We start from the raw sequence: 18361 nt of genomic DNA, 5'->3' as shown, positions 1-18361 counted from the left end.
TGAAAGATTATTACAATCTACAGTAGCTAAAAAAAGTAGTTACACTCACATGTAACTAAGATAACCAGCTTTAAATAACCAACATGCTCAAGTTCAATTAATGCATGAAGGGGTTAACGCCAGAGAGTAAGCTGTCCTGCTAGGCTTAGCTATGTCACTTCCTCTCACCTTGGAAGGAAATAGGCAATCAAGTCCATTGTTGTACCCAGTCTACCTGAGAAGTTCAGTGTGTGAAGAGCTTTAAACTGGTTGCTCCAGCTCAACTGCATGGCTCTCACCAGCCATTTTAAAGTTCCTATACCAATAATCTAGGAACTTTTACCACTTTGTAACTCAGCTAAATTTTACTACCTGAGCAACTTTTCTGGCAGATGTACAGGAAAGCACATAAACCTGACCTTGACAGAGTTTGTAAGTACACCAATTTTTAACTAACCAAATGTGTGGTCTTTTCCTGTGCTGGGGGAACTGGGGAAATTTAGCACTCAGTTGGAAGAGCATATTTTAAAGGTCAAACAGCCTACATTTCCATGCTTTACTTTGCTGCATAGATTGTGACTTTAAATCTCTGCCAGGGTTCTCTCAACAAAGAGTACTTGCTCTAAACTTGGATGTTAACATCCAGGAATTTGCCTTTACAGTGGTACCTTGGGTTAAGAACTTAATTCATTCTGGAGGTCCGTTCTTAACCTGAAACTGTTCTTAACCTGAGGTACCACTTTAGCCAATGGGGCCGCCACACCGCCCGAGTACAATTTCTGTTCTCATCCTGAAGCGAAGTTCTTAACCCAAGGTACTATTTCTGGGTTAGCAGAGTCTGTAACCTGAAGCATCTGTAACCCGAGGTACCACTGTATATGTTTTTATTTGCACCAACAGTGACATGTCTAGATAGGTTTGCCTAAACAAAACACACACAAAGATCAATTTCTTCCCCCATCTTTAAGAAGGGCTGGGGGAAAAAACTCCTACCTAAAACTCTGAAAAGCTGATACCAATTAATGTCAACGATGCCCCACCAAATGAACCAATGGACTTGATAATATTAAGACAGCTTTCAATGTTCCTGACAAGATGTAAGACTGCTGTCTTCAGTTTCAACTGGGTATCAACTGGAGACCTTGGAGGGCTTGCCCCATATACCCAAGGAACTGACACCTCCCATACGTCCAATAATACTTCTGCATTTACCAAGGCATTTTGATTAAGGGCGTGTTTGTGTCAGGTTAAAGATGTTTGTGCAACACGTGTACATACCCTGTCCAGGTTCATACTGATTTATAGTCAGTTGATCAGGTTTATCCTTAATGTGCCCCATCTTCAACCATTTCGCAAGAAGCTTGTTACAGATATCTGGGAGACCTGAGGTGGTGAGAAAATATAAAAGCAGAAGGTTTTCTCTCTCTTCCCTCATCCACAGCAAAACATTCCCACATCAGAAAACAAATAAAGCATACAATTAGGAAAGCTGCGAAGTTTCAACCCTTAAATTATTCATACAGAATACACCACAAAAAGGAAAACATGCCAGTTACATTTATACAGGGTTTTGTTTTTGTTTTTTGCCAATATGGTGTTGTAGCTAGAACGTTGGACAAGGACTACAGAGGTTTAAATCTCCACAACTATGAAGTTCGCTGAGTGACCTTAAGCCAGTCATGATTTGTCAGCCTAATTCTACCTCACAGGGCTGTTGTGATGTTAAGAGGAGGAGGGAGAATGACAAGTCTGTGGCTTTGAGTACCATGGAGGAAAAGTAGGGTATAAATGTAATAATGAAACAAATGTAGCCATGGCTAATCACCTTGCATATTTCTGCTCCTTAGCTGAAAACAATACACTTGACGCTATTGTAGAAAGCAGCTTGGGATTTTCACAGGGACTGTTTTCATGTTTCTTAAATGCGCTAGCAGCATAAAGCAATTAGAAACAGGCTAATTGCAACTAAATGGTCTCGGCATCTTTATAAGCGTGAGTTGGGATGGGAGGGGGGCGGTGTTCCCTGGATCACAGCACGAGTTTGCTTACTGGCGTGCCCGTTGGAGAAGGCAACCTTGAATTTATTTGCCAAATTAATGAATTTGAAATTATCCTACTGTGCCTCTCGCTTGGAGTGAGCTAATTCTGATGTGCAGGGAAAGGGATGAAGCGAACTGTAATGTACACTGTCTTAATGTGCAAACGATCAGGCTTTGCACGGCTACTTCTTGCTGTGAGCAAAATTTCCGTCTCCTAATAGAATGTGAGGGGAAAGTGCTTAGGAGTCGCTTACAACTCCATCCTTCCACAATTGTTCGCATCCGTCTGCCTCAAGAGGGAATGGAGTGCGCCTCTGAGGGTGAAGTTACACTACTGCATTAGAAGCACCAAAGTGACCTCTCTGGGACGCAAGCCTAGGCAGTGTGTATGGAGGTCCTGGGCTGCCCATACGACAAGAAACCGCTCTCAGCCACAGTGTTGTGGTCCAAAGGAAATCAGAGCAATGCGTTAGGCACCAGCTTGGCTGCAGGAGTTGCCAGATGGAGGCATGCAAGGTACCATCCAAACGCCTTAAGGACTCCACTCTGGATGTTGTTGTTGTTTAGTCGTGTCCGACTCTTCGTGACCCCATGGACCAGAGCATGCCAGGCACTCCTGTCTTCCACTGCCTCCCGCAGTTTGGTCAAACTCATGCTGGTAGCTTCGAGAACACTATCCAACCATCTCGTCCTCTGTCGTCCCCTTCTCCTTGTGCCCTCAATTTTCCCAACATCAGGGTCTTTTCCAGGGAGTCTTCTCTTCTCATGAGGTGGCCAAAGTATTAGAGCCTCAGCTTCACGAGCTGTCCTTCCAGTGAGCACTCAGGGCTGATTTCCTTCAGAATGGATAGGTTTGATCTTCTTGCAGTCCATGGGACTCTCAAGAGTCTCCTCCAGCACCATAATTCAAAAGCATCAATTCTTCGGCGATCAGCCTTCTTTATGGTCCAGCTCTCACTCCACTCTGGATAGTGTTGGTTTTACTCCTTAGCCCTTTCTTCTCCTGAAGATATATCGCAAGGCAGTGGAGGTTTAGGATCAGACTTTTCTCTTTCCTAGCTGGGCTACCTTCCCAGGTTGATGAGCCCCATCAGCCCCTCACTTCCCTCTACAGCACATGCAGAAACCGCTTTCTTGACCACTGGACCCACCATTGGTCTCACCCGCTCAATCCTGTCTTCGTATGCAGGGGAAGTCCCTAACTCACTGAGGATTTGAGACACATCGGCTACCCTCATCTGGTTAGGCAGCCAGTCAAAGCCGTTCCCAGGCTGTAATGTACCAGCTGTAATGTTGGATCTTCCAAAATGTTTTGGTCTTCAAAAACTCCTGCTACCTTCTTCAGGTTTTGTGCATCTCATATGCATGTCAGATTTTCAAAGCCACTCATTGTCAAGCATTTTCTGGACTCTTCCCTAAAGACGTTAAAAGGAAATTGATTCAAACACATATCTAGGCCAAAGTCCTTTAAGACCCATTTACCTGGGAGTCAACCCCATATTTAAGATTACAACCTAGGTGAATGGAAGCCTTGCGCTGCAAGCCCATTTCTATTGTATACTTGGAAGCAAGTTTCACAGATTTCAACAACAGTTACCCCCCAGTAAGCATATACAGAATTGCAACCACTACTAATCAGTGAAGAAAACTGTCTTGATTATTCAACAGAAGACACACATAACAGGCATTCCATCGGGATGCTCACCTCCAGGTAAAGGTCTGTCTCTATCAACATTGTTGTTATCATATCGAAACTCGTATCCAAAATGTTTTACCCTCCTGTGTTTCAGAGACTTCTGAGCTGTGAAAATGGAAAGGAAGAAAAACAGAACCATGTTTGGAAGGGGAGAAAAAATTAAATAACCACAATATATATTTTGAGCTGCTGTTGCATAGTGGCTTAAGGACCAAGCCAAAATTCAGGAAGTTATGAGTTTGAAAGTTCCCTACGCCCTCAACTCACTCTGTGGTCTCTGATGATCCACATTTTCTCTCAGCCTCAGTCCCTCCCACCTTCAAGATCAGGGGATAATAATAATGGCCTACTTTATAGGGTTCTTGTACAAATTACTAGATAATGCTTGTGAAGTACAGTGGTACCTCCGGTTGCGAACAGGATCCATTCCGGAGGTCCAGACAGATCCCAAGTTTTCCGCAACCCGAGCATCACTGTTCTGAGCATGTGCGCACGGCAGTAGACCGCTTCTGCGCATGCGGAGAAACCAGGTCCGATACTTCCGGGTATAAGCCGAGGTGCTACTGTACTTTATTGAGTAATTCTGTTTTTCAACTAGAGTCATTTTCATTTCATTTCACTTTTAATTTGCACACAGCCTTTCTAGGCAGTTTACAAGCGGAAGAAGCAACAAACTATACACAGGAATCACACATTTTACAACAATCCAAACAAGACATTTTATAGATGATAGAGATAGATAGATATAGATAGCTAGATGATAGATAGATAGATAGATAGATAGATAGATAGATAGATAGATAGATAGATAGATATAGATAGCTAGATGATAGATAGATAGATAGATAGATAGATAGATAGATAGATAGATAGATAGATAGATATACTCCTTCCCACAGAAGACTTTTTTGTTCTTACTATGGTTTTTGTTCTTACTACGGTTAAATAACATAAACAGGCACTGGAAATAAATAGCAGCCTTCGAGACAACTTGGATGCTGCAATTGCTGCAATGAATACACAAACAACAGATGAAAGATTCGCTTCCACTGCACAGAGTGAGTCACTTGGTCAAATTCATGAATCCTCACGCCTGTGTGTCCGGTCTCAGGTGTGTGCCAGGGATCTGCACATTGCTTTATCAAAAAGGTTGCAGGTGGCACCAGTGAACTTCACATCTACTGTCTACTGTAGTGCAGTTAAACCTCCAAACCAGCTCTTAAGTCACTGTTGTCTATGTAGATGATGGCAAGGGTGCCTGTTATAAACCAGTACCATGAGCAAGCAACTAAACTGATCAAAACCACAGAGGTTGAAATGCTTTGCCAAAACGATTCCAGATTTTGCACCACGGAAACTCAAGTTCCCCACCCATAACTAAGAATCTTACGCAGATAAGATTAATATGCACGTTTATCTTTTGCTGTAAAACACCTCAAGCAGAATTTTCTTGGAATGGAATGATGCAAATCCTTAAAACAATTAATCATCTTTATTTTCACAGTTCCTGTCTCACAGCACTTGCAAGTATTTAGGCATTGTCCAGCCCAAATTTCAGCAGTGTTCAGTCCAAAACACTGACAGCAGGAAAAGGAAGCATTTGACACTCTGATGCTGTTCGACTATATCCCCATTATATCTGATAACTGGCCATCCTGGCTAGGAATGATGAGGATTCCCAACCGGTCGACTAAAAAGTTAGCAAGATGGAAACCTACAACTATCAAAATTGCATGGATTAAGAACAAGCATGGCTCAAAACACCTTTACCTTGGTTGGATAGAATTAGAATCTTTCCTATCAGTATTTCCATCAATTGATTATTATTATTTTATTTATACCCCACCCACCTGGGCAGCTTACAGCATATATAAAAACATAATAAACATCAAACATTAAAAACTTCCTGATACAGGGCTGCTTTCAGATGTCTTCCAAAAGTTGTGTAGTTCTTTATCTCCTTGACATCTGAAGGGAGGGCGTTCCACATGGAGGGTGCCACTACCAAGAAGGCCCTCTGCCTAGTTCCCTGTAACTTTGCTTCACACAGTGAGGGAACCAGCAGAAGAAAATAAAGCTTTCTTATTTTCGACTTCTGCAGAGTGCTTTCACTCCAAACGCTGAAAGTTAGCTCTATGCAGCACTCAGGCTGGAACTGCCATTATAGCAGAACCTCAAATGTTGGCTCATCACCAGCCAGCCTCAAAGAGGACCTGCTTTATCTGAGTAACTACTTCTGCCTTCAGCATGAGGAGCCTCCTCATTTAAAAAGGCCAAGCCTACTTTCACGATCTTAGCTCCAATGGGGACAGGAGGAACCTGTGGCTCCACTAGGACTTCCGAGGCTGAATCTCATGTGGGAAACAGCATTTCCTCAGGCCAGGAAAGTCCTGCCACAACAGGCCCCATTTGCACCAGTGTATCTGGCGTAAGTGGAGTACCTGGGAATAGCTCTGAGGGAAGTTATTTCTCTTGCTCCAAATCCCTGGCCTCATTCCCAAAATTGGGGAGGTGAACCCAATTTACCATAACAACAACAACAAAAATCCCCTCAAAGAGTGAGCAAAGTCATCTGTTATTTTGGCAGAGTCATCCAAAATAACAGCCATTCTTAGGAAGCATTACTTACCAGTTGAGGTGACTTCATCCTCTGCCCAATCAATGCTTTCTAAAAGTTCCTTTTCTTCCTCAGGCAAAACCAGCTCCTCAATTATCTTCAGGCCAGGAGGCAAGGCCGTAGGTGTCATGTTCTCCCAAGGAACTAGGAGTATAAAAAAATCAAAGAACTCCCCATGCTGTTCTTTCAAGCAGCATAGACATACAGTTCTCAAACAAACAAGTTCTGTAATTATCTAGATGTTCGAATTTGCCAATTTTTAAATGCTCTCTGGGCAGGTAGCAACATCAAAACTGACAAAGCAGTTAAATATAGGGCTTGGCTGGATGCAACACTAAACCATCGTTTACATTACCAAAAAGAGCCTAGCTACCCACTCCTACCCCTCCAGATTCACAAGTTGCCTCATTCCCCTCTGAAGCAGCCAGTAGGTGTAGTTTATAAGCCTTTACATCCATTTTGAGTTAACTGAAGCTTGCCTTATTATCCTCACTCAGACAAACTGTGGTTAATCTTAATTTTGCTAAGTGAAGAAGAAGAAGAAGAAGAAGAAGAGTTTGGATTTGATATCCCGCTTTATCACTACCCTAAGGAGTCTCAAAGCGGCTAACAATCTCCTTTCCCTTCTTCCCCCACAACAAACACTCTGTGAGGTGAGTGGGGCTGAGAGACTTCAGAGAAGTGTGACTGGCCCAAGGTCATTCAGCAGCTGCATGTGGAGGAGCGGGGAATTGAACCCGGTTCACCAGATTACGAGTCTACCGCTCTTAACCACTACACCACACTGTGGAAACAGGGCAACTTCAAACCACAGTTTATAAAGCTGGCTTAGTTTCAGCAAGCACAGTTATGATTAACCACAGTTTAGGGTCTGAATAACATGCTAACCAGTGTGTCCTCTAAAAAGGCAGGAGGAGCAGTGAGAGGAGCTGCACAAGCCCAGAAGAGAGACTAGGCTTGTTCTTGCAATAACAAACCATGGTTGAGAATTGCATATAATATATTGACAGAAAGGTGCTGTAAGAAGTAGATGTAGGGGGGAACCTGCTCACCTCAAGCCCCTGCCTGACTAGAAAGATCTTGGAAAACCTCTTATGGAAAGCGCATTAGTGAATTAAGCGATAAAGCCAAAAGCAATCCTAATCGTAGACAGTAATCCTTCTAGTCATGTGCCACAGGCTTGGTCCCCACACACTGTGCCATGCAAACCCCCTTCTGTTTAGGACCAGAGAACCTGGCTGCTTTTCAGATTCAAACGCCTGACTGCTCTGTCAAAGGAAAAGGTCACCATTTCCCCCGGCTGTTCCAGGTGAGATGTCAGCTGCCTTCGATTGTCTCTTCCCAGGACTTCTCACGAGGATTGAGCGTTTGTTTGTGGCCAACAGGCGATGAATACAGAGTGGGGAAAGAAGACATGTCTAAATGCTACGTCCAGGATCAAAAGAACAACAAATCTTTGAGCCCAAAGGTGCGTGGAAGGGAGTTAGACATTTTTAGCAGCCCCCTCCCCAGCTGACGGGAGTTCCAAAAGCCATTTAACGCTGCGGGAACAGGGTCAGTTGCTCAGTCACAAAATTTACTTCCTTTGGATCTTGGACTAGGGCTGCATATATGTGTTTATAAACACCATCTCCAACTCCTCGAAAAATTCCATCAACGGTGTCTCCGAAAAATTTCAAACATCACCTGGGAAGACAGGCGAACTAATGCCAGTGTACTGGAAGAAGCAAAGATCACCAGTGTGGAAGCAATGATTCTTCAAAATCAACTTCGCTGGACTGGTCATGTTGTATGGATGCCTGATTATCATCTTCCAAAGCAACTACAGTCATACCTTGGTTTTCGAACAGCTTAGTTCTCGAACGTTTTGGCTCCCGAACTCTGCAGAGTGAGCGTTCCAGTTTGTGAACTATTTTTGGAAGCCGAACGTCCGACGGGGCTTCCAATTGGCTGCAGGTACTTTCTGCAGCCAATCAGAAGCCACACTTTGGTTTCCAAATGTTTTGGAAGTCGAACAGACTTCTGGAACGGATTCTGTTCGACTTCCGAGGTACCACTGTACTCTATTCCGAACTTAAAAATAGTAAGCGTAATGTCGGTGGTCAACAAAAAAAGAAGTTCAAAGGCTCTCTCAAGGCAAATCTTAAAAAAAAAGTAGTATAAACACCAACAACTGGGAAACACTGGCCTGCGAGTGCTCCATTTGAAGAACAGCCTTTACCAAAGGTATCATGGGTTTTGAAGACGCTCGAACTCAAGACGAAAGGGAGAAATGCGCTAAGAGGAAGGCACACTTGGCAAACCCTCACCGTGATCAACTCCCGTCTGGAAACCTATGTCCCCACTGTGGAAGGACATGTGGGTCCAGAATTGGCCTCCGCAGTCACCTACGGACTTACTGTTAAAACCGTGTTTATGGAAGACAATCTTTTTCGGTTACGAGTGATCGCCAAAGAAGAAGAAGATACGTTTAGAGCATGTTTTGCTCCCCATAGAAACTAGGGAAGTGTAGTTTACCACTCCCAGCATCCTTAACAAACTACAGTTCCTCATATTCTTTGGGGGGTGCTTTAAATGCATGCAGCCTATGAACCCAAACCCAGTAAGCAGTGCACCTGACCCTCCCAGTAAGCCCCCTTTCCCCTACCTGCCTGCCACAGATTGTCAGCCGTGCAATCAAGTCCGAAAAGAATGCTAGCCCACAGGATTATGGAAACAATTAAAAGAAAATATTCAGTATGTATTAAAAGCTATATCAATGAGGAATGGTAAATATCCAGCTGTTAGTAAGTAGCTAATGTTGATCAGTGGGACGCAGGTGGCGCTGTGGGTTAAACCACAGAGCCTAGGACTTGCCGATCAGAAGGTCGGTAGTTCGAATCCCTGCGACGGGGTGAGCTCCCATAGCTCGGCCCCTGCTCCTGCCAACCTAGCAGTTCAAAAGCACATCAAAGTGCAAGTAGATAAATAGGCACCACTCCGGCAGGAAGGTAAACGCGTTTCTGTGCGCTGCTCTGGTTTGCCAGAAGCGGCTTAGTCATGCTGGCCACATGACCCGGAAGCTGTACGCCGGCTCCCTCGGCCAGTAAAGCGAGATGAGCGCCGCAACCCCAGAGTCGGCCACGACTGGACCTAATGGTCAGGGGTCCCTTTATCTTTACCTTTAATGTTGATCAGTAATTCAAATAATAATCCAGAAATAATAAGTACCTGCGCACATTTCACCTGATGCATTGCTATATTCCTAAAAGCTGATCTTAAAATAAGGTAGCATTCCCTCGATTTCTTTCAATACCATCGCTTATGCAGCCAAAACGGCACCACCCACGCACACGAGGGAGGCATCAGCCAGCGTGGATGAACCCCAGGGTTTACAGAGGTATGCAATGATGACAGGTGAGGAAGAAGGTGGGAAGACCAGCAGAAAATGACAGGCAGTGCCTTTCTCCTCCCTCCTGAGCTCTCTCTACAAGGGCAACACTGAGACCAAAGAGAAGGAAACAGACAGGCAGAGCAACTCCTTAGAGTGGTTGTGCTTAAGAAGGCAGGCAAAGATGGGGAAGGACGGACGGGACAGCTGGCTAAGGGCAGACTGAGGTTGATGGGGCTGTGCCCCATTTGCCCTAATGAACCAGCCTCCACTGGAAGTATGATGCATTTAAGAGTGGGAGCCCTAGGTGGGTGGGCTGGGTCTATTTATTTATTAAAGCTGTATCTATCTATCTATCTATCTATCCATCCATTCATCCATCCTGTATACCTGAAGGAGCATCTCCACCCCCTTGTTCAGGCCGGACACTGAGGTCCAGCGCCGAGGGCCTTCTGGTGGTTCCCTCCCTGAGAGAAGTGAGGTTACAGGGAACCAGGCAGAGGGCCTTCTTGGTAGTGGTACCTGCCCTGTGGAACACCCTCCCATCAGATGTCAAGGACATAAGCAGCTATCCTATTTTTAAAAGACACCTGAAGGCAGCCATGTTTAGGGAAGTTTTAAATATTTAACGCTGTATTGTTTTTAACACTCGATTGGGAGCTGTCCAGAGTGGCTGGGGAAACTCAGCCAGATGGGCGGGGTATAAATTATAAATTATTATTATTAACAGCTATACCTTTTTCCACAAAGTTGAAATAGAGAACGATAGTTTGGCCAGAGTCCTCCACCGTTATCTCCTTCCCATTGAGGGAGTCATAGGCTTTTTTGGAGTCTTCTGTCCTTCCGTATTTCACAAACGAATACGGTTTACCGGGAGGCATTAAGAGAGCTTTCACCAGCCCACAATCCTGCACCAGGCCGAGCAGTTGGCATCTGCTTACACCATTGCCCAGACCTCCGTTGGCAACCACCAGGCTCTAATTATCAGGAGATAAAGAGGAGGGCAGTGGAAGGGGGGGGGGGAGGACACGTGAGACACAGACATGAGTAATCGACACTAATTTATTCATCTGAAAGCAACATTCCATAAACACATTGGAGAAATAAAAGAGGAAATTAGGCTCTTATCCCAGAATTGCTCTGTTTGAAAAACAAAATGAAATGTTTAGATTTGAAATAGCTAGAAATTAGTTGTTGTTGTTATGATTTTGATTCATATACAGTGGTTCCTCAGGTTAAGTACTTAATTCGTTCCAGAGGTCCATACTTAACCTGAAACTGTTCTTAACCTGAAGCACTTTAGCTAATGGGGCCTCCTGCTGCTGCCACACCACCGGAGCACGATTTCTGTTCTCATCCTGAAGCAAAGTTCTTAACCTGAAGCACTATTTCTGGGTTAGCTGAGTCTGTAACCTGAAGTGTATGTAACCTGAGGTACCACTGTACTGCCCTTTATAAAAAGATCTCAGGGCGGTGGACAACATTAAAAACATATTTTACAGCGCGTAATAATAAAAACATAAAACAAAGCATGGTAATAGACAGCATAGTCATAAAAACCATCATAATAACAGTCATCCACACACATGCACACACCTTTAACAGGCCATAGGTTATTTAATGATCAAAGACCTGGCTAAAAAGGAGTGTTTTCACCTGGCGCCTAAATACATTTAATGATAGTGCTAGGAGAGCCTCACTGGAGAGAGCATTCCACAGACAGGGAGCCACCACAGAAAAGGCCCCCTCTTGTTTTCCCAAGGTGGGGGGACATAGAGATGGGCCTCAGATGACAAGCACAGGGTCTGGGTCAGTTCGTATGGGGAGAGGCAGTCCTTAAGGTATTGAGATCCTGAGCTGTGTAAGACTTTATAGGTCAACACCAGAACTTTGAATTGGGCCCAGAAAATAATTAGTAGCTAGCGCACTTGGGTTGGGTCAGGATTGGCATTACAGTGGTACCTCGGGTTAAGTACTTAATTCGTTCCGGAGGTCCGTACTTAACCTGAAACTGTTCTTAACCTGAAGCACCACTTTAGCTAACAGGGCCTCCTGCTGCTGCCGGACTGCCGGAGCACGATTTCTGTTCTCATCCTGAAGCAAAATTCTTAACCTGAAGCACTATTTCTGGGTTAGCGGAGTCTGTAACCTGAAGCGTATGTAACCTGAAGCGTATGTAACCCGAAGTACCACTGTATATGCTCAAACCATCTTGTTCTGGTGAGCAACCTGGCCGCTGAATTTTGCACCATATACAATTCTTGACAGCAGCTTTCATTTATGGAAAATCTACTCAAGACATATTAATCCAGGATGGGTAGCTTGAAAAGCCCAGTTGTCCATTTCGCCAACAGCTTGGATTTCTGCCATGTGATCTGTTCCACACCAGCCTTCTCCATCTCCAACCTGTTGCCCTCCAGAGGTTGCTGAACTCCAAATCCCATTAGCCACAGCTAGCCTGGCCAATGAGCCCCATTAAGATCAGTGGGACCGATCTCTTAGTAAACCTACTTAAAACACCATTCACATTCAACTAGGAGCAACTTCAACCCCCAAATCACCTTGGTGAGGTACGACACACACTCAATCCCCTCGTGCCTCAGCAGGGTATGCCTGGCCTTCATCTGTTTTTGCCGCAGCTTCTTCTCTGCTTTACTGAGTCTCTGTTGACCGATGCCGTCTGTTTCCATGCTGAAAAGGTCAACGAAGAGGATGCCATCTGGGAGAAAGAAAGGACCAGGTTTTAAATCCCTTGAACGGAACAAAAACAATCAGCAACAAATCCTGGTTTTGACCTATAAAGCTTTTTATAGAACACCCAATATGGCATTAAATCCTCAGTCTGAAGATACAAACCAGTGTAACTTGCTCATCCCAGGGGCATGGTGGGAGCATTCAGTTCAGTCACGTGACCTGGCAACCCTGCCTAGAACCCAGTTTTAATGGCTTGTTTTCCCTCTGCCAGCGTTAGGCAGAGTAGCAGCCCCACTGCTGACCAGGGTTTGGATCTGGTGTAACTTTACATCAGCTTCTTGTGCATAGGAACTCCTCCCTATTCCTTATAACAACCCTGTGAAATTGGCTGATATTATTCTCAAATGTCTCATGATGTTAGAGATGAGCGACATGAGATTTCCCCTGAGCCCTTTATGTTTGTTTGCTTTTCGGTTTTATTGTTGCAGCTTATTTGCAATCCACTGTAGGAGCCCTCTGGTTGTGGGAGCAGGATATAAACGGAGCACCTAAAACCCAAATAAGGCTGCTGAAACTGCAACACAGTCCAACACTGACTGCCCTCCTGCAAATACTTACTGGGAAGTACCAGTAATTTCCAGTGAACACCATTTTTTTCCTGAGCAAAATTTTTTGGGGTTGAGCTCGACAATTAGAGATGGAACAAGCTGATTCAACTTTTCTCCTTTGCAGCTATTTCTCACTGTACTGACAAAAGAGAGAGTCTCCTTTGTACCAGTAGATGGTGCACTCTGCCCATTTATAATTCCCCACGCTCTTGAACCTTATTCCCCTTTTATTTCTGGTCATTCCTAGCTTACAGAATCACAGGAGTAAAAAATGGACTTTGCTGTAATCTTAATGCAAGTGAAAAACTTGAGGCCTTCTGAAAAGATTGGTATTAGCTAGCAAATGCCCTCGAGTTGCCATTAAAACAAAGCAAAGAGGTAAAGTGGCAGAGCATTTAGCAGCAAACTGTGGTGTGGACCATTAGGTCCAGTCGTGGCCGACTCTGGGGTTGCGGCGCTCATCTCGCTTTATTGGCCGAGGGAGCCGGCGTACAGCTTCCGGGTCATGTGGCCAGCATGACTAAGCCGCTTCTGGCGAACCAGAGCAGCGCACGGAAACACTGTTTACCTTCTCACCGGAGCGGTACCTATTTATCTACTTGCACTTTGACGTGCTTTCGAACTGCTAGGCTGGCAGGAGCAGGGACTTGAACCGCCAACCTTCTGATCGTCAAGTCCTCGGCTCTGTGGTTTAACCCACAGCGCCACCCGCATCCCTTCATGAAAGCGGTACTGATGGATAAATAAACATGCTCAAGGTTGCTGTTGTTTTCATAGAATCATGGAATTACAGAATTGGAGAGCTAGAAGGGTCATCTACTCCAACCCCATTGAAATGCAGGAATCTCAACTAGATTTTACACGAGATCAAGCCAGGACTGTGGTGTCTATTTTTTGCTTCCTTTGTTCCACCCCCCCCCCAACCCCTCAAAAAAAGGAGTGCACTGAAAACAGGAGCTGTTATGTCTGGACAGGAATTTTAGGCTACGATCCTTACAACACTCTCTTTCCAAAACTGAGTTAGCATGACCACATCCTGTTAATAAAGTGCTGATTCAGTGTCTTGGGAGCAAGAGACGCCACGCAAGTCTGAAATCAGGAGAGGAAACCGTCCTGTCTTGGGTTCGAATTTGCAGCCTGGTTAAAAGATGTTGCCATTTGCCTTTTTGCAAAGCAGGACATAGCAGAGAAAAGAAGCTGGCTTACCTTACAGGAGGGCAGCCATGCTGCAGGAAACAGCCCAACTACAATTCCCATGAAGCTCTTCGCCTACAACTCCCATCATGCCTTGCAGATTCCCGGCTTTCTTTTAACCCCTTCGTTACACGCATGCGGTATCACGTTGCAGAGTTCTTTTTTATTTCTCCAAACTACGTTGTGTCTCGATGGGATAAAGATTAACTAAAACTAACACGGCTTTGTTTTTCAGAGCCCTGAGCGTGATGGAGGGGAAGGAAGGTTTTGTTTTGGTGGAAATCGTACAGCATTATTCCGCACCCTTTTCTGCATTTTAAGTTTCTAGGTGTTTGCAGCCAATATGTGTGGCTTAAAAAAAATGGGGGGGAGGGTGCAATTTCGTTGTAGGCTTAATGTGTGATAAGTCCCACTGGGTTCAATGAGGCTTTTCTCCAGGCAAAAATGTGCAACTAGCTTCAACATTAAACTTAGAAGATAACTCGTGCATTTTATTTTTAAATCAGCAAAAGGGTAGTGGGAATGGATGAGCAATTAAACAGACATGCATACATGCAGTTTTGTAGTGGTGAATTCTGGAGTGCAAGCTTTCCTCATGATCACCCCCATAAGTCTATAGTTGCAGGTAGGTAGCCGTGTTGGTCTGCTGTAGTCAAAACAAAATTTAAAAATTCCTTCCAGTAGCACCTTAGAGACCAACTAAGTTTGTTATTGGTATGAGCTTTTGTGTGCACACAAAAGCTCATACCAATAACAAACCCCCATCAGTGTTTTCTTATTTCATAAAATGTATTGGCCACTTGATTGTAAGAAAAACCTCAAAGCGGTTTACAAAATTAAAAAAAAAAATACAGCCCTGCTTTAAAACATGCAAAAGTTAAAATACTAAAGCAGATTAAAATTACCTCAACTTTCTAAGCATCTGGCTAAAGGATTGTCTATAAACAGGAATGCTTTTAGCAGGTGCGAAAAGAGTACAGTAAATGTGCCTGCTTGATCTCAATATGCAGGAAGTTCCAAAGGGGTAGGTGCTGCCACGCTAAACTATGGTTGCCAGGAGTACCCCAGACCCTGAGATTTCAGGGCCCAAACATGAGACTAGGTCAGGGGTCTGCAACCTTTAAGACAAAAAGAGCCACCTGGATCCGTTTCCAAAGGAAAAAAAAACTGGGAGCCGCAAAACTCGTTATTATAAAAATAACTTTTTGTCACTTTTTTATTATTTCTTTGTTTGACCCCTCAGAATTACTCCTCCTCATAGAAATAAACGTTAAATTAACAAGTTACCTTTTTGTGTGTGTGTGTTCTTCACTCCCCTTCAAAACAGTGACCAGCGTACATGCCCCTTACAATGTAGCGGGCGGGAAGGTGACGTCGGGACGGTGCGTGACTAACGCATGCACCGCCCCCATGCGACGTCACAGCCAGTACAGCGCCCGTCACAGTGGGGAGTGTCGGGGCGCACAATGCGCCTCCTCCCCTTGCTAGTATCCGCCCCAGAGCTGCGGTAAAGAGCCACATGCGGCTCTGGAGCCGCGGGTTGCAGACCCCTGGACTAGGTGATGTCATGGGTGGAGGCTGCTTGAGAGCATGTCATTATCACCTTCTGAGAGTTGCCTCCTTTGTTTCTGCAGTTTGCAAGTGGTACTTCCCTCTCTCCTTGTTCCCCTCCATGTGACGAGCATGTTCCTATCATCGTCTGTGAACTATTGGAGGCCTTGCTACATTTTTTTATTATTACATTTATATACCACCTTTTCTTCCTTTTCTTTTTTTGGACTGCAATCCCCATCATCCACTGGTCTTGCTAGCTAAGGATGATGGGAGTTGTAGTCCAAAAAGAAGTGGAGGCCCAAGTTTGGGAAACCCTGAGCTAGATGAACCAATGGTCTGACTCGGCATAAGGCAACTTCCTATATTCCTGCTTTAAAGTAAAACCTTAACGAGTAATTCTTTTTAAATGCTTTTTTGGAAAAAAAATAAGAAAAAAGTAAAAACATAAACGAGATCACATCACATCCGGGCTGATACAATAAACATACAATTCTCCACCCCCAACAAAAAAAAATTGATTTATTTTCTCATTTTATTTACCGGTATTATCATCAATGGTATTTTTCGAGAAATAGAGGTACCAGAAATCACCACGAATGCCTCTCTTGTTTTTTTATAATGGCAATGGCATTATAAGATGTGCCGGAACAGAGTTCTGGCTGGGGAAAAACCCTGATTATCATCACCATCATTTTTCTGGGGTTTCAGGCGGGTTCTCGGTCAAAGTTAATCGGTCTGCTCTCAGAATCAAACCATATATTGCCTTTTGGTGGAGCCCTTCAATTTCTCTTTTGGTCTCCACTCTTGCTCCCCCATCTCAAAACAGTCCCTGTGGATTCAAGACACAACTCCAAGAGCACATCTGCTTGCCCACTGCCTTATTGGAGATTCTCTCCATCTTTTTTTCTGCTTGCTGTTCCGCAAATAATTCTGAGGCCAGGGGTTGCCAGCCCAGCACCTGTGACCACATCTGTACCTATAGAGGCCCTTCCCTGGCACCCACAGAGTCCCCTCCCTCTACTGAAATTTGGCTTGAAAGAGACATTCTGTTGTAGCTAATGGATTGGTTGTGGTGTGTACTATGTGTGTGTGCATGTGCATGTGTTGTGTCAGGAGTTCAGCCTAGACTTGATTAGGACCCTGGCAGAGACACATGCCCGACTGGCATGTTCTCTCCCTCCTGGTCAATTGTTCGGGAGCTTCAAAAGCTTTCTTCTGCCCAAACATCACAGCGACCAATGCCAACCAACACCGGCACACTTAGAGAGCCGCAGAGTCTTCACAGCTTTGCATGACAGACCTCAGCAACTCAGCAACATTTTGGCTAATCTACTTTATTTACATATAAACACACACGGAGCACTGCAACATGGCTCCCTCTCTCTCAAGCATCAGATAGGAAAGAGGGGAAAAACAAAGGACAATAGTCCCACTCACGGAACACAGTAACACAAACATCCTGTTTTCGTCACTTCCCACTCTGTGGAGTCAAAACATACACCATCGTGTGAAAGACAATAATCCCATGACTGCAATCAGAGAGCAGGAATTATGACAGTTTCTCCAGTGTGCAAATTGGCCCGTGGGGCAGGGAAGTTGGCAACACCTGAGCTAAGTTAGGCATATGTTCTGCTCTCCCTTACTGAAATCACTGGGACTCTGCCATTACCTTGGGCAGGATTGTTCGCTATTGTATGTAAATAATGGGACGGCAGCAGAATGTTCCGTAGCCACATTTAAGTGCATGGCAGGAAAGAGATCTGACAAAATACACATTGACCTAAATTCAAATCAGAGTCCCACTTCCAGGCAGGGAAGACCAATTCTCTATTCTAACTCCGCTGAGGCAGGAGATATCCCTCTTTAGAAAGTTACCCAGAGAAGCCTTGCACTGTGTGTCAGGTCGATTTTACATCTGAGCAGTTCAGTCAGGTTTTCATATTGTGATTGGTATCATCTAACGCCTGCAGGGAGGGCTAGATTTTCTATATAAAAACATCCCCAGTTTTGCAAGGAGAAAGCCAAATTGTATTAAAAAGATTTGGCATTGCATTTACCTTATATTAATAACTAATTGTTCAGGTGCTTGTTGCCCTTTCTGATTTCTCAGAACTCCTCAGATTTCAGTCCCTAGCCATGAGAGCTAGAAATTTGGTTGTGTAATGCCACAACTAGATTTTGAAATGGATCCTTCATTTTGTTTCAGTATTGCTTCAACCATCTTTGACTTGAGATGTCAATGGGACAGAACGTATGACAAATAATAATAATAATTTATTCCCCGCCCATCTGGTGGGGTTTCCCCAGCCGCTCTGGGCAGCTTCCAACAGAATATTAAAATACAATAATCTATTAAACATTAAAAGCTTCCCTAAACAGGGATGCCTTCAGATGTCTTCTAAAAGTTTGGTAGTTGTTTTTCTCTTTGACATCTGGTGGGAGGGCGTTCCACAGGGCAGGTGCCACTACCGAGAAGGCCCTCTGCCTGGTTCCCTGTAACTTGGCTTCTCGTAGGGAGGGAACAACCAGAAGGCCCTCGATGCTGGACCTCACTGGACAAAAGCAATATTAAATCACTATTATCTCCAGTCCTGATAAAACTGCTGGTTC

General features: G+C 44.5%; 1 protein-coding gene across 3 annotated transcripts in view; it reads right to left on the bottom strand.

Annotated features, from left to right (window-relative positions):
• The window catches only part of ALKBH8 (alkB homolog 8, tRNA methyltransferase), a 54263-nt gene extending 40003 nt beyond the window's left edge, over positions 1–14260 (bottom strand). For 2 of the 3 annotated variants that reach the window (XM_083736701.1, XM_083736703.1), the window contains exons 1-6: positions 14210–14260; positions 12263–12420; positions 10438–10678; positions 6344–6475; positions 3724–3819; positions 1258–1362 (exon numbers count right to left, since the gene is read on the bottom strand). In XM_083736701.1, the coding sequence (XP_083592827.1) occupies positions 1258–1362; positions 3724–3819; positions 6344–6475; positions 10438–10678; positions 12263–12391 (703 nt within the window). In that variant the 5' untranslated portion in view covers positions 12392–12420; positions 14210–14260. Of the gene's footprint in view, positions 1–1257; positions 1363–3723; positions 3820–6343; positions 6476–10437; positions 10679–12262; positions 12421–14000; positions 14147–14209 lie in introns of those variants that run through there. The other variant, XM_083736702.1, reaches the window with a different exon arrangement.
• Between the last annotated feature and the right edge of the window lie 4101 nt (positions 14261–18361).

Source organism: Podarcis gaigeae (assembly GCF_964106915.1).
Source record: "Podarcis gaigeae genome assembly, chromosome: 4".
Taxonomy (NCBI): Eukaryota; Metazoa; Chordata; class Lepidosauria; order Squamata; family Lacertidae; genus Podarcis; species Podarcis gaigeae.
The sequence above is the reverse complement of the archived record's forward strand: the minus strand, read 5'-3'. Positions and strand labels throughout refer to the sequence as shown.